The 25,958-nt window shown below is 39.5% G+C and overlaps 1 protein-coding gene across 12 annotated transcripts in view; it reads left to right on the top strand.

Moving 5' to 3' along the window:
* ZNF521 (zinc finger protein 521) overlaps positions 1 to 25,958 on the top strand; it is a 236,040-nt gene that overhangs the window by 7,655 nt on the left and 202,427 nt on the right. For 4 of the 12 annotated variants that reach the window (XM_065668142.1, XM_065668146.1, XM_065668151.1 and 1 more), the window contains exons 3-5: positions 10,907 to 10,969; positions 12,029 to 12,088; positions 17,566 to 17,742. In XM_065668142.1, coding sequence (XP_065524214.1) covers positions 10,907 to 10,969; positions 12,029 to 12,088; positions 17,566 to 17,742 — 300 coding nt within the window. The remainder of the gene's footprint in view (positions 1 to 10,906; positions 10,970 to 12,028; positions 12,089 to 17,565; positions 17,743 to 25,958) is intronic. The other 8 variants (XM_065668152.1, XM_065668145.1, XM_065668149.1 and 5 more) reach the window with 3 other exon arrangements.

Genomic DNA, 25,958 nt, shown 5'->3' with positions numbered 1-25,958 from the left:
AAGATCATCTAGTTCCACCCCTGCCCTGCCATGGGCAGGTAAAACACTGAAGATATTTTGAGTTGTTTTTTTTAGATTGATTAACATATAGTATAAGTGCTGGTACCTTAAGACAGACCTCTTAGCATCTTTTCACAGCTGCATTTTATGGTTTTCATTGGTTCCTGTAAGGCTACCTGAGCATAAAATCAGTTGCAGCTGGGGATGAGGAAGATGCGCTGTCACACTTAAATCAGCACTGTATATATACATATGCATATATATCCTTTCCCTGAAGGGACAACATACAGAACTATGAAGAATTGGGACTGTTTTACTTGGTGCTGTGAAAATGTACGTTTCTTTTCAAATACATTTTGTAGTGTGTTACGACAAAGCACTGAAGTTTTTCAGTTGCTCTCTCAACAAAAGTCAGATAGTGTAAGAGAAGCTTTTGAATACTTTTAAATCATAATGCAACATTTGACATAGGATTCTGACAGAAGATGAATGTGCAAACACTGAAAGAGGTGGTGAGATTTGTTTTTGTTTTAGCCTTAATTTTAGACAACTTAGGTTCTATTTCACCTCAAGTATGAGCAATTATGCTAGTTTAGCAATTATTAGAGATGAAAGAAATTCTCTTAGATATGAGCCTCCTAAACTTCAGTAGCTTTAGCTTTAGCCAGGATAATGATCAAGGAATAGTTAGCCATATGCCTAGGGACTATGCTGTAGCAAAAAAGATAGGGCTGATCTTGGGGGTATCATTATTACAACATGTTATAATTAACATTTTCATCCAGCCCTCCTCTTCCAAAAGAGTCTGTTTTATGTTCATTAGAATCTGTATTAGTAAGACTGCACAAAATTGTTCTCTTCCAATGGATTTTTGAACCAGGACCATTGTCTTCTGTATTTGCAATATTAGTTACCACTGGTTGTGCTTTTTTCCCCCAGTTCACATTCCTTTGGTTTCAAACACATTTTTTTACTCTATGCAGGAAAATTGTTGAGCAAAAGATGTAGAGGATTTTTTGCGTCCTTTTCCGGGATTTAGTCTAGGTTATCCAAGTTCTTCTGGTGTGTGCACATTTGAGCCTCTTAGGTTTTCCTTTAGCTAGAGTGATGCTATGCATGTGATACTGCAACTTTTTTTTGCACAGCTGAATCCATATAATGTCTACCCAAAAGGGTGGTAGGGTTGTTACTTACCAATTCTGCACAATTTAATACTCAATTAAATTTCAGATTTTTGGGGGCACATGTTTTCAGTATGGTTTTTTTTCCCCCTGCTTTTTTTTTTTTTTTTTTTTTTTTGTCATGGGAGCAAGTTTTTTGAGTAAGTGATTCATCTGATACTTTCACTTTTAAATATAGGTGCAATTAGGTGCAATTTTTCTTTCTAAGGTTAGAATTTTTAGTCCTGCAAGACTTCTTAAAGTCATTTCTATATCTTTTGGTATACTGACACTTCCCCATTCCCCTCCCCTGCCCCTCCACTTCTTTTTTTAATGTGATAGTGGCTTACTATGGTTCTTTAAAAATACAGTGTCAGTAGCTAATTAGCTTTCTTACAAACTTGGAAGTACTGTGCATTTGTGAAACAGCCTCTTGGCTGAAGCAGAACACTTTTTTTGCCATGAGGACAAATGGGCAGGATGTTGATAGTCAGGGCATCAGTGTTTTCCCTCCTTCACATACCCCATTTTTGGAGAGCTCATTCTCTCATACAGGGTGATAAACTGGAACAGGAATTTTGTCCTTACCTAACAGGAAAGGGAAAACCTAGTTTATTATACAGCTGCTTGGTGTTACACGAGTGTGCAAAAGCTAGACTGCTTAAAAATCTAAATGTCTTGGTTAACTGCATAATAGATGGCTTTTGCATACAGTCCCTTGAAACTTGTAGTGCCCTTACTATCATTAGGTTGCGTTTTGCTTGGAAAATTTATTTCAAATAATTAATTCCTTGATAATTGATTTTTTTAGGTAGTTTTTTTTTTGGTTGTTGTTGTTTACTTCATCTGGTAACCAGTCAAGTTCAACTTCCATTATTGACTCATTAGCTTCTTGAAAGGAACTTTAAAGCCAAAGATAAAATACCTGCTGTGCTGCTGGACTGGATGATGGGATGCAGTGAGGCAGTGTCCTTGGAAAGACTAGGCTATGCTTTGATCAACAAAACTTTCTCTGGCACTGAATTATGATGGCTGTTTTTTTTTTTGTTTTCCAGACAAAGTCAAACGAATTTCTAACTCTTATAGTGGCAGTAGGAAGGAGGAGGGGGTGGGGAAGTTAATTATTTTCCACCTCTAAAGAATACAATTGCAAGGAAGGAACTTTCTGATTCACTGGTTCCAGGACAACAGGATGTCAAGATCCATGCCTGATGAAACGTTTTTGCTCTGAAGATGGGAGGAGGAAATGGGTCACTATTGGTCCGTGTGTGCAATCACTAGGAAAGGATTGCATTTCATGACTTATAAAGAGCTAGAACATAGGAAAAGGTTGGGTTTATGATTTCTGGTGAATCTGTTAAGCGGGAGACTTGCTTGCCAGATATAAATGTGAATCAATGAAGAAAGGTCAGAAAGTTCTAAGGCTAGGTCCAAAAAAATAGGACTTGGATGCTGCAGTACTGCAGTGCTCAGTTTACAAGTGTCTGGTTGCCCACTGGAATAGTCATCTTGCACCAGGCACTTGATTCTTTATATAATTCATAGATAGATGAGGGGTTTATGTGTGTCCTTTACCTTAAGGATAGTGTAGGAAAAAGTTGTAAAGGATAATATGTCTTAGCTCCTTCCCTGTTCTAGAAGTGGGTATCTTTATAGGTGCAGTAGGGTATCTTATAGCACTCACTTATCTGATCCAGCTTTTTCGAGATAGGGGGCAGGCTGTTCCTTTCCTCCTGAGTTAGATGGAACTGCGAGGCTGTGCTGCTGCTCTTCCTTTCCCCTTTACTGAAGAGGGAAAGTTATTTGCTGTACTAGGATGTGAAAGGTGGGAGTTCTCACAGGGAATAGTACATCAGTGCTTACACAGCAGCATCTTGTCCTGCGAGTGTGAGTTGCCCTTTTATTTTTGTCAACAGCACTTCTCTTTTCAAATATGTCATTAAGTATTTGTTGGACAAGAGAGTGAGAAAGCGTTCATACACAAGACTCATGGCTTTAGTGGGTCAAGTACCAGTGGAGAAAGAGGAGACCAGGAGGGTCCTGGTCTGCCAGATACTACAATATTACTTCTAATGAATTACTTCTAATGAATTACTTCAATGAAACTAGAACTGGAGTCATTGTGTCCCGCTTTCCATGCGGGTGCCCTAACCACAAGGATAAGGTATCATGCTGATTCTCCTTCTTTCTAGTTCAGTGAATATTGTAGATGAGGTATAGCAGCTTCATCAGCAATGAATGAGTGAACCTCAAGTCTGAGGGTAAGTGCTCTTCATTAGGAAGCTCATGACGTGAGTGCAAATCCTTCAGATAGAGAAGAAAGTTGAGGTGGTGCCACCCACATCCTGGGTGAGTGATCTAACTGGTGGGAATGAGCAAAACGGGGAAAGGAAGAGTAATTCAGCCCACACATTTTCTACCATTGTCTTATAGCAATCAGGGAAGGGTATGTAAACTTTGAAGAACCAGCCCATAAGACTGCATACAAAGCTAGGGCAGGCGGGAGAATATTTAACCTTTCACTAGCCAGCTGCAATGGGGCTTTGGTTTGATTTCAGCATTGAGCTGCACAGCACTGAAAGAGCCTGGGTGATAAAGCCATGGGTACTGCCTGATCTGAGTGGCATCTGAGCAGAACCTCTGGCAATTTGGATGCAGTATCCCCTCACTAGTTTTTGGGATTCTAAGCTTCTGTGTCCTTTGTGGATATAGACCAGTGTGCTGTTTTACATGATAGAAAGTAATCTAGAACAGAGCAAAGAGTTTGAGGCATAAAGAAACCCCAAACCCTTATGAAGCCCTGGTGCACAATAGCTGGAGATCTCTGGTAAATCAGGGATAATCTCAGTTAAAAGGAGGTTGTTTTTTTGACTCAAATAAATGTATGTCTTCAGGTAATAGAGCTAAGACATGCACCTGTATATTGTTTTGGTGTTGGAATGGTGTCAGACAACCCAGACTTCTCAGTTTAAGTGTCTTATATTAGGTACATAGAATCATAGAATAGTTAGGGTTGGAAGGAACCTCAAGATCATCTAGTTCCAACCCCGCTGCCATAGGCAGGGACACCTCACACTAAACCATGTCACACAAGGCTTCATCCAACCTGGCCTTGAACACTGCCAGGGATGGAGCATTCACAACCTCCCTGGGCAACCCATTCCAGTGCCTCACCACCCTAACAGGAAAGAATTTCCTCCTTATATCCAATCTAAACCTCCCCTGTTTAAGTTTTAACCCGTTACCCCTTGTCCTGTCACTACAGTCCCTGACAAAGAGTCCATCCCCAGCATGCCTATAGGCCCCCTTCAGGTACTGGAAGGCTGCTATGAGGTCTCCACGCAGCCTTCTCTTCTCCAGGCTGAACAGCCCCAACTTTCTCAGCCTATCTTCATACAGGAGGTGCTCCAGTCCCCTGATCATCCTCGTGGCCCTCCTCTGGACTTGTTCCAACAGTTCCGTGTCCTTTTTATGTTGAGGACACCAGAACTGCACACAATACTCCAGGTGAGGTCTCACAAGAGCAGAGTAGAGGGGCAGGATCACCTCCTTCGACCTGCTGGTCACGCTCCTTTTGATGCAGCCCAGGATACGGTTGGCTTTCTGGGCTGTGAGCGCGCACTGAAGCTGGCTCACGTTCATTTTCTCATTGACCAACACCCCCAAGTCCTTCTCCTCAGGGCCACTCTGAATCTCTTCTTTGCCCAACCTGTAGCTGTGCCTGGGATTGCTCCGACCAGGTGTAGGACCTTTTACTTGTCATGGTTGAACTTCCTAAGTCATAAGTGACTTAACTTCCAAAGACAATGATCACCTACAGTAACCTTTACTATATGTCCTCATAGCCTTTCCTTACATCACCTGTCTTCAGAACTGTGTGGTGTTGGTTACTTTGAGGTTCTGTGATCCACATATCAATTTGATTCAAATCTCTCCCTCTTGCAGAGTTAAGGCTTTCATAGACAGTGTTTAGTGAATTTCCTGTTTTCTAACCGCAGCTGAAATACAAGTCTGTAGGAGTACCAGAAATTCTTAGTCATGTTCCTCTGAAAGAGTAAGAAAGCTTAGGTGATCGATAGCTTCAGCACACCGAGAGGGATCGCTCTGCAAGCATTCATGTGAAGTACTGGATTTGGTAATTAGGCTTAAAATTTATCTTAGCCTACTAACTTCTGTTTTTCCTCAAAATGGACTGGATGTCCACTGTTACATCGTCAGGAATGGAGGATGGAGTACTCTGTTTAAGATAGGCAAGACAGTTGAAAGTCTTGACCTTGGTACTAAGAATAGTCCCAAAAAGAGATTCCCTCTTGCTTTGCCTGTTTTCACTGTGGACTTCGATTTGACTTGGGGATCCATTGTAATGTTATACTGCATGATAGAGTCTTTGAAATGTCTGGAATTTACTTGAGGTTTGTAAAAAGCTTTAAGAACCTTTGGAGAAAATTACTTTTAAAAATATATCATGCCATAGTTAGTTACTTTACACAATAGAAGTTCATGTAGCCGTGGCTTAACCTTGTTAAAAGATGCATGATTAGGGAGGCAAAGTTAGCATTCTGGACAGGATTAATTAATCTACCTCAGCTACCCAGAAAAAGATATCCCCCCACCCCTAGCTCTGGGGTTTCTGTAGAATCTTCCTCTGCTGCATGAAGAAGCATCTTCTGCCTTTTCAGCACACAGTGTTGTAAAATAGGAGGTCTTTAGGCTGTCACATTTGGATACTGTCATCCGTGAGATCAAGGGTTGGAAGAATATCCAAAGGATTTCTTAAGCATAATTTCTTTCCACTTAAGTATATTTATTGCTTTTATGTTTATGTGCCGCCTAGGAAAATACTTCATTTTAGAAAAAGAATAGTATTTTCCAACCACTGCAGTCTAATTGGGAACTCCTAATTCAGTCTTTCTACAAGAAGAATGTTAGGAGGGGAGAAAAAACAGGCACAATGTTGGGCTAGACTAAAGAGAGGAATAAAAAAATATGAATGCTATGAGGAGCTTTGTATTCTGAAAAAAAACCTAAATGCAAGTGAAAATTGCTTTATATAACAGGAATCTTTTAAGGAAAATAATAATTTCCAATATCAAGAGAATACTGTTAAAGCGTCAAGGGACGGGGTTAAAAATAAGAAAACGGGTATGTCACAGTACAGAGGAAACCAAATCAGAAATACAAATATTCTTGCATATGATTAATTGGATTTTTGTACAGTTATGGCTACACACAGAACTGATTTTCAGTAGAGTTCTGGAGTGTAGATATTTCAAATGTTAATATCCAAATATATTTCATTTTCAGCTCACACAAAAGTCTTTGGGTGCATATATATTTTGGAGTCAAAATAGTAGTCAGGTTCCTGGCTAGCAACTGATAAATGTATGTTGATACTAGGTGAAGCTGTTCAGAAAACAATACTCTCAGAATTACTGAGATCTTTTATGAATATCTGTTCTCTTAAAGGACGTTATGAAAGCAGCCTGAAATGGTTGTTGACTTCCAGGAGTCACCCACTGAATTGCTGCTTACATGTAGCATAGTCATGTGTGAAATCCTGCTCTCACGTTCATTGGCTGAAAGAGTTTAAAAGGTGAGTCTCAGACCACCAGTGGTACCTAGGGAGAGAAGGAGGAGGAAGGTGTCGCCTTAGCAGGTGATACGTTGACATGCCTTGCTGCATCTAGTACTTCTCTGTAACTTGTTCAATTTGAGTTTTCTATCCTGACTGAACCCTTATGGAGATGTATTTCCACAGCATGTTATCACAAAGTGCGAAACATGTTCAAAATCCATTGACTTTAATAGAGTTAGAGGATACTCAACACATCCTGTAACTAGCTCTTAAATTTAAATCTTCTGCTATGTGATTAATCTATCTAATAATACTTAATACTACCTGTAGATGGTGGCAGTATGAATGTCCTCTTGTTTTTTATGTGGCCATGAGGAGGAGAGGAAAGTAGAGATGCTTCCAGAAATTAGTCATTTATAGGTACTGAAATAATGGCACACACGTTTTAGTTCTGTTCTGTCTGGATAACTCAGTAAATTGTGTATTGATTATGCTAATAGAGCTAGTGTCTCTATTACTTGTCTGCAGAAATTATTCAAACATGTAGATGGAAGATGCACTTGGCAAAGTTACCATCCTAAGAAAAAGGCTTTTGTGCAAAGATGGCCCTAAATTGAATTACTGATCATATGCTAATGGAACTGTATAGATTAAGTATTGAATTATAGGAAATGCAAAGTGCAAGTCAAAAATATATATTCTAAACTTCCTATCTTGACAGTCATGGTTGTTATATTAGGTTTATTTTCACATCTCTCCAGGAATAGGTTTTAAGAAGGAATAAATCGATAGCAATCTATTTTTATAGGGTTTTTTTTTGGGATATGTGGCTTCTCCTGCTTTGTTTAATAAGCTGAAAAGAGGTTCAGGCATGTGGGGCAGTTTTTTTTTCTTTGTTAAAATTTATTAACCCACCTAGACTAGAAGAAAATAGACTTTTTTCAATTATCTTTTGCTTTTATTTTATTATGGTTTGTAATAGTTCAGGAGCCATGAATCTTCGCCAGAGTTCTCCAAAAGGCTTCCCTTTCAGTGAAAATGTCCTTTTTCACGTTTCTAATTTTATCCATTTCTTTTCCATACAAGGTTTTTCCCAGGAATCAACCAGAAATGACTTGTGCTCTTCCTTGGGGTGCTCAATCTACTGAATAACTTTTCAGTGAAGGGGAATCCTGGTTACTCAGAATATGAATGATATTTTGCAAGCTAGAAAATCTGTATATATATTGTACTAACTTTATAAAATAATCTTCCTCCTTTGTAGGCTGACCATGTGTTCCATGAAGAGACTAAGGGGTAAAATCATTATTGATCAGCAGGTGTTGCTGTAGAGCAGTCAGGAGATTAATTCTGAGTTTGGGACCTCTATATCAAAATTCCATCAGGTTTTCCTTATTGGCTCTCCTTGATGGTAGTACTTTATCTGTTGGTTGGTTTTGTATTCTTGGTTTTGGCTTCCCCCCCCACACCTTAAAAAGAAATAGTTGGTCTTAATGTTGACATTCAGTAGCCTAAACATGAGAGGTGAAGTGAAACCAGGACGCTGGCTGTACCCAAGCTGAAATGTCCTAACCTTTCATGTAGATATAACTTCAGTTTAGAGATACTTTTTTTTTTTTTCAGTAATATTTTAAAACCTGGTGTCTGTCCAACCCGCAAGCTTTTATAGTGGGAGATAGAATTGACATGCTGGAATTCTGTTTTCCTTTACTTAGATATTTTAATTGCTCTCAAGAAGCGTGGTGCCAGGGATGTGGTGATCTGGGCTTTTTTCAAATTTTTATTAGTTGGAGTTCCTGTTTGTATTGTTTTTCAAATGTTGTGCTCAGAAAATACATGGTAGGGACTTCATGGATTGTTGTTTTAAGGAACAGCTAAGTCAATTGAGAAATGTTTCCACAGCTAACAAAACAGGTGACCCGTGGTCATAAAGGCATAATTTGTAGGGACAAGGAATACTGTTGCTTTCATGGCAACATTATTTCAAATGTATTCAGAAGTGCTGCTTAGCAGTAACATCACTTATTCATTGTCTGATTTCATAAACTATTGTTCTGATTTCCTGAGGTGGCATCTTTACTAGTATTCTATGACTTTTCTATCTAGAATTTATCTTACCTTGTGCTAGGAGGTGGTACATGCTGTCACGAAGATGACCTCGTTGTTCACAATTACAGTCCTAGAGTATCAGTAATTTTGATGTTTCAATAATAGTGATGTTTGTTTTAGCAGAGTATCATCCTTGTGGCTTTCTGTAGTTACATTTCGTGCTAGTGCTAGAGAGATGTTTTTGATTAGCAAAGTTTAAGGCATCTCTCTCCTTTATGGTTCTGTTTTAAAGTTGCCTTACTCTCCTGAAAGAAAATAGTCTATTTAATGTTTAAGGGAAGTTAATGTTGGCTGCATGTCACACGACCTTTCATGGTCAGGTGAGTTTAACAGTGGCCTAAGAGGTGAAATAGCAGTTAAGTTTTCAGGGTCTGGTTGTGGATAGGCATAAAGTGCTAGTTGAAAGCTTATCTGATGCTACCAGCTGTAGCTTACTTAATGTGACAAATACCCATGCTAGCTGGAGGAATGATCTAACACTGCAGAGGAAAAAGGAGATGCAGTTTTGTAAATGATTTCTGCTAATGCGAACATTTTCCCATTCAGCAGGTTTTGTGGGGTAGTTTTCTTATTCCTTTTACCATGTTTTCTCCTGAATGAGGTTTTAATTTTCCTGACAAATACATCAGTCTAGTTGAATATTATCAGCAAGTCTTTGACCTGTTGTGACCTACTTGGTTCTGTTGTGACTGAGAATCCTTAAGGGGCTTGAACAATGGTTCAGAAAGACGCTAATCATAAGGTTACCTGCTCTGGTACTTGTTTCCTTTTTTAGTGTAATAACGACATATTGGTCTGCTGTTGTTGAAGGCAGACCTCAGCTCTCTCAGAATTTTCAGACCCCTGCCTAGCAGGAAAGTTTTAAACATTGGGTTTCACAAGGCATACACTATTATCTTTTCACCTTAGAAACTGCATATACAAAACCAATGTTAGGCAGGATCCACTTTTCTTTTTTCTGTTTTAAGACCCTAAAGTGTTTGCTGTACTTCTCAGTCAGTAGTGTGAAGCTGAGCACATTTTACCGCGCAGTCACTTCTCAGTAGCAGTGAGAGATGCTGGTACTGCAGCTGGTGGCAGCAGATATGCAGTACAGAACAGCAGGAAAGATGAACTGCATTTTTAGTTTGTATATACTTACGAGTGGAGAGTTGCTTCAAACAAACAGATCTTGTTTACTTCTTAGCAGGTGCCTGCTAATTTTCAAGCTTCCCACGTGGGTATCAGTTCTTGAAAAGTTCATGTTCAGTCACCTCAATTCTATCTTGAAACTTAAGAAATGGTAGAGTTTTTAAACTGTCTTTTTGACTGAATTGGGACATGCATTGTGGTTGAGGTAGATAACAGAAAAGTCTACAGCCTTTAATAAGGTTTCCTCTTGAGGGATGGAACAGTGGAGCTGTTTTTCAGTTCTAGAGATTATTCTTGAGATCAACAGCTGATGGTGGCATAAACAAGGTCAGGTTGGGCTGCTGCAGATTGTTTACTGGGGTTTTGAGAAGGTCACAATAGGTGGTGTCTTTTTATTTTATTTTATTTTTAACCATATACTACTTGTATTCCTTATTTTTCTTTATTGAGGAGTGTTAACTGATCTGTGCTGCCCCAGTGAAAAACCTTTCTATTTGTCTTAGGATTTGACCATGTGTTCCCCAAAACTCAGCTTTACTTGAGCGTTTCCCATTGCTTTCTTTGCCTGACCAGTTTATTTTGGCTGTGAGGACTGCTGGAATGACTGCTTCAGCGTAACAAAGAAAATCACACAGTGTTATCATAGCTGAAGTAGTGGTAACTTCATGGCTGCAAAATACAAGTTCAACTGAAACAGTCAGCTCATAAAATCGTATTTTGTGAAATACTTGACTTACTCCAGGGCTGGGGAAACTTTATCAGATCTCTGTTGGTGAGAAGAGTACACTTACTAGCCACAGCTCTGGGGCAGGGATAGAGATTGTTTAGAGGCCTCTGGAGATTGTACTTGACTCTTTCTAATATATGCACTGTGTTTCAAGTTTCTGGTGTCCTAAGAGTGTCCTTATGAAAACTGGTGTTTTTTTTCTAGAAACTCAGATTCTAGAAACAACCAGTTGTATGAAGCCTTGGGGTTGGCGGAGGAGGAAAAGAGGTACCTGTGGAGTGTGTATATGTATCTCTTCTTTTGAATTTCTGTCTAGATTTATATGTGACCCTAAGTGTTGCACTCTCTTGTCCCAAGAACCAGGAAAATTACCCCAAATCTTTGCGCTTTAACTCAGTTGCATGATTTTTTTTTTTTTTTTTTTTTTTGAGGTCTGAATTCTTGGGAGTGGAAATGCTGCAGAAGTGCAGTCTTTCCCCTTTCAGCTTTTTCCCCTGTGGAGGGAGAACGAATTCTTTTCTCTCCGCTGTTCTCTAACTCAAAGAACATGGTCTTTGGGAGAATAAAAAGGAAATGGTTCTGCCTTTTAGCTCTTCCCTTTTACTTTGGGAGAGTCAATCTTACTTAGGCATCGTATCAGAGCATATGAGAACAGCGCTCTCTAATTTTTCAAAGTAGCAGCAGAATGGCTCTTGTTAGGTTCACTCTTGCCCAACAAGTTTTGAATAGTGAATCTGACAAGAATTGTATTGTTTTTAGTTCTACAGCTCTGGAAAGCTGTGAGCCAAGGGAAAGATGCTGGCATGGTATATACAGTAAAACAGCATGGGGTTAGTTCTCCTTTGCAAGGCTGTCTGCACTGCTGAGATGTTTGCTACTGAACATAGGATTATTATTATATTTTAAAGCTTATGTATGAATTAGCACACACACCTCTCCCGTCTGCCAGGAGAAGGCTTTCTCTTATCTGTGTGGAGCAAGTAGAATCTTAAAGCCCTGAATTATTCTCTCATTTAGCTCATAATCAAATACAGTAGAATGCATTGAAGACAAATATCCCAGAGGAAATTCGATTTGCTTTTTTAAGCCATGAAAACAATTTGGTCACTCTGTTCTCTGATTTGTAGCTGTCATACATCAGCATATTCTGTTTTGGTCTGATCTATACTTTCGCACTTTGCAGTGCAGCTTTTCTTGCCCATGTTGTGCAAGCATTACTGGCTTTCAGAACTGAAGCTGGTGTAAAGATGCTTGAAACACTTCAGCTGCCTACCTAACATCTTTTTGTTTTGTTTTGTTTTTGTTTTGTTTACCTTTTTCTGACAGTAGAAGAAAATGAAACAGAGGACCAGCAGGCAGGTGTGGGACATACAGCCGCACAGACTGGTAATGCTGAATTCCTTCATTAGTGCTTGCTTATGTTTGACAACAGTGTGAGGGATCTTTGTATCGGGGTGTTTTTGCAAAGCCTGCACTCTTCTTTCTCTGTTTCAGCGTAGAATGTGTTCTTGGGCTTGCAATGGAAAATAGCATTTCTCTATGCTCACCTTTTAAATCCTGAGAATTAGAAATTCTATCTTTTGTTGATCAGCCAACTAAAAGGGAAATGCTTCTAAAGTGCAGCATGCTTTTCTTATTTTTCTTCTGTTTTTAGTTAAAAATAATCCTTCTCTATATCCCCCACACAAAAGCCCACCCTGCGCCAGTTCTGATAAACTTAAATGTTCATTCTAGTGAAACTATTTTCATATTTGTAAGATATGTGGATAAGGGTAATTTCTTTTAGGATTGTTTGTATAATTTCTTTTTGTATAATTTCTTACCAGGCAGGGATTAATTAACATGGTTCCGAGAAAGCAAAAAGTACTTTGTAAAAGCACCAAAAAGTCTTTGGTACTGATTCCACAAAATTTTATCTGAAGAGCAGGACTGACTCATCTGAATGGTCTCATTCATTCAGCTGAGGTCACCTTTTGGAGTTAGGGCTAACTCCTTAAGGCTATTCCTAGAAGGCCATTCATCTCTGAATACATGTAGGTAATTTGTTTGGGAACAGTTGCAGTTATTCCTCTTACAAAGGTGAAGAATGCACTTAATTCTTTCTTCAGCTAGAAGACTTTGTATTTCTCTTTCGTGTGGGTCCTGTGAGTTTGTGTTTGGTGCCTTTTTTTACATTCTGGTGGCTTTGCTCATAAACTACATTGTTTGAAAAGAGGAAACGAGAGAGAGTGAGCTCTCTGTTTTTTTTATATGGGAGATTAATCAAACTGTTCCAAAATTACTTATGCCTCCATTCAGCTATCTGCAAACTTGAAAAAAACAAAGCAAATGTGTACAGCTGTAGACACATGGAGTGAAAAATAGAGGACTTCAAAACTGGAGATCAATATGACAAGCAATGGTTGCTTTTCTGCATTTTTGTCTTAAAATAATTCTCAATGGTTAAGTTGTCTTGCTGGTTATTTATTTCTCATCATGTCCTGTGTTGTTCTCTGTTTCTAGGCAAGATTTAACATTTTGTTTTTCTCTATAGCAAGAATGCAGTGCTGATATAAAAAACAAAAAACCTTCTGATAGAGCAAGCAGTGCAGAAGGCCCACACTGTGTACACACTGCCAGAAGTTTTTATAGTAATACTTTGTATCTAAGCTCTGGCTCTAACCATTAAATGTGCTTTTTATAGAGTACCAAGTTATAATGTAGTGCAGCTACGGCATATTAATCTTACTGCAGAGATTTAATGAGGCAGTTGTTTTGCGATGGACACTATTGGGAGCAGAGAGCGACAGAGTTTTACTTTACCACTGAGCTGAAGAAATATTCCTTGCCTGGTAATAATTATAACCACATGATCTAAGTTTTCCTTTCTTTTGCCAGCACTTTTCCATGCAGAAGTGGCTTGGAAGGAGGTCCTACTGCAAGGCAGTGAAATGGATAGGAAAGGAGGCTGTTTTCTTGGTAGTTTGATGTTTTAGTTGTGATTAGCTATGGATCCTTGTACCAGAGGCAGAAATATGTAAGATGAGTTTCAAGAGTACAGATAGTCTTTGCCAGTCCACTGAGATGACTTTTAGATATTCATTACTTTTACTTGACTTTTATATGGGTTATAAAAAGTAAATGTGGTGAAACCTCATTTTTGCATGGGCAGAATAGAATTTCTGCTGGTTGGCCTTAAACCGCTCCCATACTTGAAATTAATTGAAGTCCATGGCTTTATTGCCTCCAACACTTTTAAGCCAATGCAATTTTTCATTTTCCCCAAAGTTGCAGTTTTATTAGACCAAGTTACAGCAATAACATCCCTTATGAGGAGGAGGAAGAAGGAAAGAGAAGAACCACCTGCCAGGGAACATAGTAATGAGAAAATCATGTTTCTTTTAATTTCCATTTATAAATAATGTTAACGTAATCAGTAACAGAAGACAACTGTTCTTTGTATTCTTGAGTTCTTTTTTATTTTATTCTTTTTTAAAGCAACTTAATAGTTTGAATTTATTTATGTCCCCAAAAAGCAACCCACCTTTCCATACTAGATAGTTTTCAGTGATCCCTGCAAACGGAGCTGATGTGTATATTGTTGCTGACATGTATTGTCACATTTCAATTTGTGCATAGCAGCCTCTGAAATAGGGCAGGAAAGCCTCTGGAAGTGACAGTGGCATTTGCAGATGTTAGGAAAGATAATCTTACTATGAAGACAGTCTTTGTTGAGGGAATTGTAGCTGTGGTTGTTGCAGTTATCGGGAAGAAGGAAGTGTGGGAGATGAATGACATTTGCTCCTGTATGCTATCATGAGCTTTGAACAGGAGGTTAAGGAGAAAGTATAGGTGACTGCGTATTGCATTTATAAAGTTTTAGTCTAGTCTTTCAAAAGAGCAGCTCAAATAAGACAGATTATCCTCAGTTTAAGTAAGTGTTTAAGGTTAGACCAGCTCTTCATGGAGCATACTTGTTTTTGTGATGGAAAAGCTATCTGTTTACAAAGCAAACATATCCAAATGATATGTTCTCTCTTTAAATATATTTTTATTTTGGTGCTGACATCTCTTCACGGAAGTGGATCACAGTGGAAATGCATTCATTGAGAGGGGCTGAGACTGCCAGAACTCATTTCACAAAAGCTGTCATAGGCTAAACTCGAACCTAGGTCCCAGAGGGTCCCACTTAAGTGTTGACCTAAAAACAAATGTGCCAGTTGGCTAGAGCATGTATTCTAAAGTTGCAGCAGAAGGGAATAAGCTTGACTGACTTCTGTCCCTGTAGAGTTTATATCTGCAAATGCAGAAGGAGAAGCAAAACATTTATTAGTCTTAAAATGATTCTAATTTTAATAACTGGTCTCTAAGTATGAAGCTTTAAATCAAGCACTTCTTTAGGCTTTTGTGCACTAAGCAGTGCATGTGTGCCTGTGTACGTGTGTGTGTATTGCTGAATTCCTGTAAAATATGTTTCTGAATAATAAGTCTTGAGAATTCCCTCCCCTCCTTTTTCTTTCCTTCAACACTGTACTTAGAGCAGAGACAGACACTACCCTTATTTTAAAACAAACAGGTCTGTAAACTTTATGTGCAGCATTTAAATACTCATGTTAAAATTCAAACCCAGTGCCCACATTTCCCTGAGTGCTGTCAGTTTTATGAGATGAAACTGGGAGCTTGAGCTGAACAACTAATAGTATGCGAAGTGCACATGCTGCCTTCCAACAAGTGTTTAATGATGTTGGGGTCAGTTTGTGACAGTTAAGACAATTATTGTGTTCTTTTTTCTGAACTGCTTATAACCTTGTGATCTCCTAAACACTTTAATTAATCTTGCAATGTAAATAAAAAAAATAAAGTGGCAGTGAAAGACAGTAGATTCAGATCATTCGACAATGGCAAAAGTCCTTTTATTTAATTAGCACCTCTTTTTGGTGTGTACATTTGCAGACTACTCGTCTGTTTGGAAGTAGCTGCCCAAGTGGAAGTTTTCACTCTTGAAAGAGCCTTGTGAATATAATCTGTCATGTAAGGATTGCACTCTTGTATATAGGCAGGGCTTTTGCACAGCAAATATATTTTTGCTTTCAGAATGTGTTTTTTATTTTTAAAAATTAATCTGGTTTCCTCTGTAATACAATTTCCTTAAAACAAATTCTTCCCTTTACCCCGTCAAAGAAATTCCTTGGGTTTGATCGCAAACCACTTAACATGAGGAAGATTTCCTGACATAGGTCGTTTCCAGTTTCTGCTTGCGGGTCCACCTGTATTTGAGCAGTTGAAGGGCAGGGTGCAGCAGTGTGGACCAAAGGATGCAGAAAGATGACAAGAGCCCTGGCTTTCCTTGTGGACAGCAAGAGCACCTGTGCTTTGTGGTCAGTGGCAGATAAAGGAATGGCTGTGCGCATATTGCTGTAGGGCGCCGAGAGAGGATTTAAGAGTGTTTTAAAGTGAGATCACCTTACTGTTTCTCCTCACCCATTCCCTATTGTAATATGAATTTAGTATTAGCATATTTCCATTTCCCTCTCTTTTGTGCATGATCCTAATCAATTGCAACACTAAATAAACTGGGCTCACAAATACCACCTCTGTTGTGTTGTGGACAAGAAGCCGAATCATGGTTAGTTACCTGCTTGGCTAAAGAGCATAAATGTGCTTGCACAATCTCCTGTTATTATGTGAGTTTGTTTTCTAAAATTACTTGTTTCAGTCTCAGCTCTCAAATATCTAAAAGAAAAGATGAGGCGGCCAAAGCAGAAAAGGGAGAAGTGATGAAACATTTGCATTCCTTTTGCTGGAATATACACAACCATTTTTCTTTGGTGTTTCACTTGTTGTACTGTGGTTCCCAAGGAAAAACAAAGTTAAGTGCCAGTTTGCTTTATTAGGGAAGACACATTGTTTTATTTCTGTCTTTTGAAGGAAGCTTTTAGTAAAGTGGGCAAAAAGTCAGAAGTTAAAGCTGCTCCAATCCTCAGAGAAAGAGGAAGAGTTCTAGACTTAGCATTATCTTACTCTGCACTGGTCATCTGCAGAATCAAGGTAGTGCAGCAAGCTGTGTGGCTTCTTTGCGCATAGGGGATGGTGGTGAGTCTGAGCATGTCTTCCAGTGTAGAAGCTTCAGCTAGGCTCAGGACTGCTGCCTTCAGGCTAGAGCTGTCCTGCGAACCCCAAAATGCTTGTTAATGGGTCAAACAGACAAAGCCCTCCTTGTGTACTGTTTAAGTTTTATAATAGTTTCCAGTTTTCCGTCATCTGGCAAATACAGGAACTTTATTTGGTTTGTCTTAAGTCATACACAAGTTCGAAGTATGTGTAGCATTTTGACTCAGAGTGTAATCTTTCTGGGGCTTTAACTGTGTCAAATAGTGTGAGATGGAGTATTGGAGTGGATTGTAAAATGAAGATGAATTCCATGTTTATGTAAATCAAATTTGTTAGTCTCTTAATCCTGTTAATTTCCTGTGAAGCACTGTAGTTAACAGTGAAAAGAAGTTCCTGCACAATCATGGATTTTTTTTCTTTTCATTGAAAACTAATTGCATAGGTGGTTCATCCTTTCTTACAGTGATCAAAGCATCTTCTATAGCTGTGATAAAATTGACAAACCTAACATTGAAGCATGGAAGAATTGTTTGAATGAGAAAGCTGCATTTGTGGGAGTAGAAGGGAAATTTTCCTTTCATTGAGATTGGAAAAAAAAATAAGGAATAAAAAAGCCTCTTTAGCTTATTTAGCAATAAAATCTAGTGTCCTGCAGGGTCATGCCAGATATGCTTCTTCTCATCATTGCCACAAGAACCTATCTTGGTTTTTTCTTTTCTTTTTAAAGGTTCTCTTCTTAGATGCCTGACATCATGGTCTTGATTTTCTTTCAGACCCTAACTGTAAACTAGAAGACAAGGCAGAAGATGAAGTGCTAGACTGTAAGAAAAGGCCGGATGAGGGGGAGGAGTTAGAAGAAGAAGCTGTGCACAGCTGTGACAGCTGCCTCCAGGTGTTTGAGTCACTGAGTGATATCACAGAACACAAGATTAATCAATGTCAACTGACAGGTAAACAATACTTATCACTTTGTGGCTTTGTGCACTGTTCTGTTTATGATTCCCATCTCTTCTGCTTATGATCTCCCTCCTCCTTTTCAGTTATTTTATTTGTGCACTTGAATGCTTGGGTGAGACTTTTATAAACAGATTCTGGGACAGGATTATACTGCAAATGGGGCACTGTCGATTTCCTTCATACTGAAGGATATATGGATAATTACTGCATTGTCACTGTATTTAAAGTGTTCACTAGCTGTTGGTGCCTAACTGCCATGTGTATTTTCTATATTCATGCTGTACAGCTTTCCATACTTTCCTTATACATGTATTTTCTTAGGTCACTTGTGAGCGCAGAGCGTATTTGTAAGTTGACTTTTAAGTGCAGCTGCATAATGAATGGATTTGCATGTTGCAGATCTGGCCTGGATCTTGTGTTAGTCTAATCCATTAACAACAAATGACTGTACAGTAATCAGTAACTGAAGGTTGAGAGGAATTAAGCAAATTGTTAGAGGGGAAAATAAAGTCTCAGCTTCAGTCAGAGGGTGGAACAGAGTGCTGATCAGGTACTACTGAATTGAGAAGAGCTGCATGAATGGACCTGTAGCCAACCCACGTTCCTCTGAAATGGTTGTAGACAGCCCCCTCACCAAGGAAACCACATGGTATCTGCTGAAATAGTTTTGCCCTTTAGATTTGTAGGTCTTCTGATAGTAGACACTGTAGGTCCAAACAGACTCAGTTTCAGCAGAAAGGTGATTTTATTATTTGTTAAGTGGCACTTTAGTTTTAGTGCCTACAGTGGAAAATGTATTAATTTTGCCATGCAGTTGTGTTTAAAAACCTTTCCTTATTATGACTTTGTAAACAAGGAAAGCCATCCTTCCCATTTGGGAATGTTTTTAGAAAGCCTACATGTGCTCATGTTTGGAGAGCTTTCTGAGTTATTTTTGGTTCCAGTAGATCCATAGGCTGCATCCTGGCAGGATAACATAAAAGTCAAGTAGCAGTGCTGCTCTTGAGAACAAATTGTGAAGAGAAGGTGAGCAGAAGAAGAGTAAGTGGGTAGGAGCAGTAGGAAAGTTGAGAAAGTAATGTGAATTTGTCAAATAGCTTTAATCCCAGCTTCACATTATGGAAGGTGAAAATCTGCTGCAGCAAATGTTTACTTTTATTAATATATTGCTTTGCCTTTTCTTGCCTGTAAAATGTTTTTCTAACTTCAGATGCAGTCAGTTCTGCCATTCCCTACTGCTGCAGACTTCTAGAATGTATTTGTCTATATTGTTCATGTTTTCTGGCAGTGTGGATATTCACTCTTGACTTTAAAAAAATTTTTTTTTCTCCTTTTTTTCATACTTCTTTGTTTTGCTCTTTCCGTGTTGAAAAATTAGTGGCTTTAGCTTGTCTCTTCCTTCCCTCTCCCAGAAAGCATTCCCCGTGCCCCAGTCCTCTGTATCTCCCCTCTTTACAACTTCAGACCCCATTTATTCATCCCTGTGTTTTTCACCTTGATTGATATGGCTATTTCTCCTTTCTGATTAGTTAGTTTCTGCCCCCACCTTGTGTGCTAAGTTGTTTCTCTGCTTTAAAGCTTGCACAGTGCTTGCACAGTGCTTGCACAGTTGGGTTGAGAAACTGAAGGAAAGCAGTAAGTAGGAAGAGTCCTGGAGCACTGCTTCTGAGCACAGCAGTTCTTGCTGAGAGTTATGTTGTTAAATAAACAAATATTCTGGATTAGTCATTTTGGGGTGCATGTGTAAAGACGGGAATACATGTATGATGTCAGAGGATAGAGGAATGAAAATAAATCTTGAAGGAAATTCTTTAACTCTCCTAAAAATACCTTTGCCTCTTTCAAGGAAACTTGTGATTGTGAGTGGGTAGAGATCAGACTGTTTGAAAGCTAATGAAGTGAATGAAAAGCTAAACTGCACATCCTTCTAGACTACCAATTTGACAAAAAGGCAAATGTCCTCTGTTTATAAATGTAGATGACCAAAATACACCCTTACCTTGAGAGAGGGGTCTGGATAGAATGGACAGAGTTGAGGATTTCTTCTTTCTCTAGCAAAAAATACTAAAGAGGTAGTTAGTGAGTTGAATTCAATGCAGGGTCTTAAGCTGCATGTGTGGCCTAAGACTAAGGACACAACATTTAAGAAAACCTCATTGCTTTACATTATTTTTAGTTAATCAGTGACAAACAGTTGACAGACAAGCAGCTTACCTTTCTCTTCTGAAGCACAATACCTATGAAACAAAAATAAGGATTCCCTTAAGCATTTTAGGCAAGTTCCCTGGACTCTTGCCTTTTTCTTGGGCTTCCACCAGTGACTATGGGTGCCATGCTCAGATTTAAAGTCTTCAAAAAAAGCATGACCGTGTAGGTGTGGTTGCACCTCCCTTTCTCATCACAGTCTTCTGATGCAACAGAATTTTACATAATTGCTCTGGCTGCTCTTGGAGGGGTCCCAGTGAAACCAGTAGGCACCCTAAGGTATTTGTCTGTCAGTAAGTTGTTAAAGGTAGGCAAGAGGTTTACCAAAATTGAATTTTCTCTACTATATTCTGTGGTTTGGGTCAACTGTATTCTCTCTGGAGGAGGGCAGAGTGTATCATCTACCCTGATATATGGTCTTTCCATCTGGGCCTCATCTCAGGTACTGAAGAATTACCTAACCTGTCCATTATGTAACGTGTGTACCCCACCTAGGGTAGTGGAAGAGGAGTGTTACTTAAAGGCTGTGAGATTTAGCTCTGAGGATCTTGAGCTGCTGCTCTCTTGCAAAATTTTTCAAAGGAGAAGAAAAAAGTTCTGCCCAACTGGTTCCTTCCTGTAATCTGTTGTTTGACTTGAACTCATGTTCTTTCTCTAGAGGAGGGCATAACTGCTCTTTCATCGTAATGTGTGCACTATTGATCTTTTCAATTTGGGTCTGATCCAATATCCATTGAAGTCAATGAAAAGATTCCCATTGACTTCAATGGGGAATGGAACAGCCCCTTCATGAGCTATTTGGTAATATTTTTTGCTATCATCTGAAATTCATGTACTGAAGCTTTCTCTGAAAAGGTGATGATTTATTTATGTTAATTGCTGACAATTCCTGTGATGTTTGTGGAATACAGATAATGGATAAATGGGGAAAAAGTAAAAAAAAAAATCTTTGAAATACTTGTAATCATGGGCAGATAAGATGCTGAACTATATTAATTTAGTCATTCCAAAAGATTGGCAACAAAAAATGTAGATTTAATAGTGTTTCTGTCTGATGTTAATGCTTTTTTCACTCTCTCCTTCCTGCAGCATTCCCATTTAATACTCATGAGCCACTTGCACATTGTCATCCTCTAAGTTGTGTATATAAGTAAAGGATATAATTAGCGTGACTATGAACCTGATGTCCTTCTAGTATGCATCGGCTTGGATCCTACTGTAGAAACATGCATGCAGGTTCAAATGTGGTGCACTACTGGTAAATCCTCAACTACACATTCTCTCCTACTTCTGCCAACAGGAAAAGAAACTTAACCTTTTGCAATGTTGCCATATATGCTGTTGGTAAGGCACAGTTTGTCGGATGCTTTCCCTAATCTTCTCTTGCTTGACCTGCAGTCTCCTCCTATTTGACTTACAATCTCTCCCTTCACAGCACATAGAGAACAATTGTGTTTCTCAGGGATTGTACTCCATGAAGTCTCCTCTGTACACATGAGAGCTGCCTCTCTGCTGCGTGACTCTGTTCAGAAGCATTCAGCTCAAGCTTGGTTCTTTTGAAGATCCTGTAGGTCGCCTTGGCATCACAAGTCTCAGTCATAACCAAAGTAATACTAGAAAAAATAGCATCTTATCGTGCTGCCTTGCTTGCAGTCAGACATGCAGTGAAGATGCCAGCCTAGTTGGCTGAGTTGTTGAATAACTCAACAGCAATGGACATGCTGGTACACAAGACTGCCATCTTCCACCTGAATGTCAGTAGACCTAGTGTGTGTTACAGGACTTCCCTACTAGCCCCATTGGCATTACAGGCTGTAAAACTTGTCTGAAAGAAGGCTACTGAATCATAGTACCTTCAAGGCTAAGGGTGTTCTGAGGTAAAATACATGAGATATTTCTCCACTGGGGATATTTATTTTACCTTTAGGTGACTAGGTGGACTTAGTTTTATGCTTTGGGCTCTAGCTTCCTGCTGGAGCTTTCACAGGTTGAGTAAGTATGTCAGGTCGAGCTGACAGCTGTACGTGTTACCCCCTAAGTTGTTTCTGTTGTTGAAAAGGTTATTGGCTATAGCTGTGTGTCCCCTGCCAATGTGAAGATGCGATCTTGCCCTCTCTCACCTCAGAGATTCCTCTCAGAAGCCATATGAAAATAATTCCAGCAGATACACTGGGGGCCCAGTTGTTCCGAGTGCTGCTTTCCGTCAGCACTGGAGTATCACTAGGCTAGGAACTTCTAGCAAAGTCAGTACTTCTCTGTTTCCAGTTACGACCAAAATTAATTTTCATAGATACCGTCCTCCTATGTGGTTGAGAAACACCTTCCTGCATGTCTAGAAATAAGAGCTTGTGCTACTTAACAGCCTCACAGACAGCATGCACCATGGGTGATCATAGACTTACTAAATGGCAAGTAATAGAGATTCCACTGTAATGCTTTCCTTCTCTTGCCTCTTTTCTCTTCTTCCTAGTGCCCAGGAGTCTTTCATCTTTTCTGAATGAGTTGGTAATGACAGAACCATCTCCTTCACTGGAAGACTTGAAAACTTTCCAGGGGATTTTGTCCCAAAGGATGTATGCGGTGCACAGTGGGACTACAAGATAAATCTTGTGAGCACTTGGTGTCATGCTTTGATATCCTAGCTAGAATTGCTCCTTCCTGCTATCAAAATAATCCTAGAGCTGCCTAAATACATTGCAGATCTTGCCATTACTTTTTCAGTTTCCACTGCCTCTGTGGAGAAAAGATGCAGGGCAAGAGTCCTTGGTCATTTCTGCAGTACAGGGAAAAATCTGAGCTTGATGAAAGTGCTTCTGAGGACAAGGACTCTAAGAAGTTAAATCTGTGATGCACCAAAAGCATATTCATCTGCCTCATTGCAGTTAGTGGCACACTGCCAAGCACTTTTGCCAAGTACAGTTATTTCACTTGAGAGAGTCACCCTGTTTCTTTTGAGAATTCCTGCACCAAGGACTGCATATGGATTTTACATTAAACAGTTATTGAATGAAAGACAAACAGTGCTTGGACTTGGGACTTGAGCTTAGGTCTCTTTTTTTCCTTAGAGGGCTTCCCAGTTGTTGTACTACAAAGACATGCTTCTACTTCTTCATTTGCTTTGGACTGCAAACTTTTGACTTCTTCATAAAATGATGTTCTATTTGACTGATAGAGTGGAAAGCGGACCCTCTCTTCCAGTTTCCTGTGCCAGCCAACACGCATAGTAGTTCAGTGATGCTTCTTTGAGTTTTCAGGTTGTGGAATTACATCCTTTCAGAATAATGTGATCCACGACCCATATCTGCAACTTCAAATCCTTGATACCTGGGGAAAAGGGAGAACAGGGTGGTAACTGCAACCTTTGTCACCAAAAATCCTAACTTTGAATTCAGAGAGCAGTGTGAAGCCTGTACATGCATAACAGAATGGCCAAGGCCTGCTAAAGTCTTAGCAATTTGGAGAATCTGCCATACAGAACATTGTATGCAAAACTGCATGCTCCTAGGGAGGATGATGAAGGTCTTGATAATTGTGTTCTTAGATTTTCATATCAAAATTCTGTATAAATATTTCCATAGCTATCTTGGTACTGCTCAGATTTGGAGGGAACTTTTAGATGCTAGAGCTGAAAGCTGTGAAAGTAGGCTGCATAGCTGTTCTTCAAAACCCTGTGCTTACCTTGAGAGACAGTAGGTCCATGATGAATAGCCAACATGGGCAAGGAGGCATAAACTCCTCCCCTTTTTGCTTGGAAACCATTAATCTCTGCTCTTGAGATTGTTAATCAGTCATAAAACCAGTAGATCTTCACCTCCTGAGTGTTTTAAAAGCAGCCTGTTGCACTTCCTGAGTTGTCTGTCAGTGACCTTTTGCAAGTGAAAGCAGCTGATGATTGTATCATGGAACTGTTATTCTTGACTTGAGAAAGCCCCGTAATAAACCTGTTCATGAGCATAAATTGTAAATGCCAGAACTCTTGAGAACTTTTGTTCTGTTTGGAGGTGGGAGAAGAAGCAAGTGGTGTTTTCCAAGGGGCTGAGAACTTTCTGCATATCTTTCATTTATCTTCTCCCCTCTCCCCCTTTAATTTTTGCTTCCTATTTTCCTCTTTTTTTTTTTTTTTTTTTTTTTTTTTAGCCTGATTTTCCACTACTAAAAAAGGCAGGTGATTCTTTTAACACATACTAGCAAGGATAGGTTTGGTTGGCTTATTTACTGTATGTGTCCACCAAGGACTTTACAACTGTGTGAACCTGAACTCCCAACATGACTGGGAAGATACCAGATCAAAGCTGGTGTTGGTGCCACCCACAAGGAAGCAGTTTCCTCAATGAGTACCATGGACAGAGACACCTCCTTGGCCCAGGAAGTGCTGGTCTGCTGCAGAAACCACTCAACTGGAGACTATAGTTGGCAAATGGATTTTGTGTAGGCAGACCCAATGCAGCTGTTACTAGGTGTAGTTATTGGTGCAACTATCTTTCAACTGTCTTCTACATTTAAATAATCTAGCATCATGTCTGTGGCTCTTAGGACTCATTTTGCAGCAATCCATGCCTTACTGGGCAAATGGTGGATGGCAGCAGAGTTTGGCCAAAGTAGTGTTATGCACACGAGCTATAAATTCCTGTCTGGAACATGAATCAAATCATCCCAGGACTTGGGCATCACACATACGAACCATGCTTTTAATCACTTCTGCTTAAAGCTTCTAAAGTAAATACTCTTTCAGTGTAGATGAGGAATTAATATTGAGGCACTGTTTTGCAGGTTTAAAAGACCCCATGTGCCTGTCACCCAAAATCTGAGTACCTCAGAGGTTTATGTAAACAGTATGCCTTACTTCAGTCTCTTCTTCCCAAATCATGCGCAGCAGTAGGACTTATGGTCACGGTCCTAAACTATACCAGAGAACACATCTACCTGGTGCTTTTTTGACGGGACTGTGAAAGCGTCAATTGGGCATACCTGACATGCCATTGTGGGTGTGTGCAATAGCATTAGGCTCTGGGAGGGGCCATGATAACATTCGGGCTTTGGCATTTTGTAGTTATCAAGTTAGCTCTACATCATCGTCCCTGTCTCTAAGCACTGACTTACCCATACAGCTCACTAGTTTTTTCAGACTTAGTTCAAATGCCTCCCTGGCATTCTGTTAAAAATCTGCCCTAGCTAAATCCAGAACTTTGCTTTACTACATTGACAGTCTGTTGTTCCATTTATTTATAGCCACTGCTGGGTGTTCTAAAGGTCAAGCCATTTCCTCACAGAACATTTCCAAATGGGCAGTACAGGGTACCTCTCTGTGTTACTGTTTGGCTGCTGTGACTTTCCCATTGAATATTAACTTTGTTCTCCCAGTGCTTGAGTGATATCTCCCTCCTGTTTCAGAAGAGGTTCCAATTTCTGATATCTGCCAGGTGATGACATGAGGTAATCCACTGACCTTTATCAGGCATTCTGTGGAGGATGGAACTGCCAGAGCTCATTCCAGTATTGGGAGAGCAGTACTATAATCATTATTTGATCTATGCACCTGAAATTCATAATTCTTATTGTCCAAGGAAGATGATTGCTTGCAGGGGGAGAGAAGGGAGGGGGCAGGGGGAATCATCAACACTGGCACATATGTGAAGAAGAAAAAGTAGTCGTTACTTACCCTATGATAACTATGCTGCTTCCAATTACTGTTGTAATCAATATGGATCCTGTGGCCAAGCTTGTCTTGCTTTTCACAGTCTTCAGTAATACAGACTTTGAATTGTAAAGCTGCTGCTGATACAGGGTCAGAGCTACCCTGACCTTTACCCAGTACAATGGGAATTCATGTGTATGATTCGAAGAGGAGGCACACCAGTAAAAGTGAAGTAACGATTGTCTTGCATGTATACACATGTACACACCTATGGTATGTATTCAGTACAGTGTTTCAGAGAATCAGCTACTGTAGAGTAAAATACCTGTTGTTTATTCCATGCTTCTATTTTACTGGAATATTTATAAT

Source organism: Lathamus discolor, chromosome 2, assembly GCF_037157495.1.
Source record: "Lathamus discolor isolate bLatDis1 chromosome 2, bLatDis1.hap1, whole genome shotgun sequence".
NCBI lineage: Eukaryota > Metazoa > Chordata > Aves > Psittaciformes > Psittacidae > Lathamus > Lathamus discolor.
The sequence above is the reverse complement of the archived record's forward strand: the minus strand, read 5'-3'. Positions and strand labels throughout refer to the sequence as shown.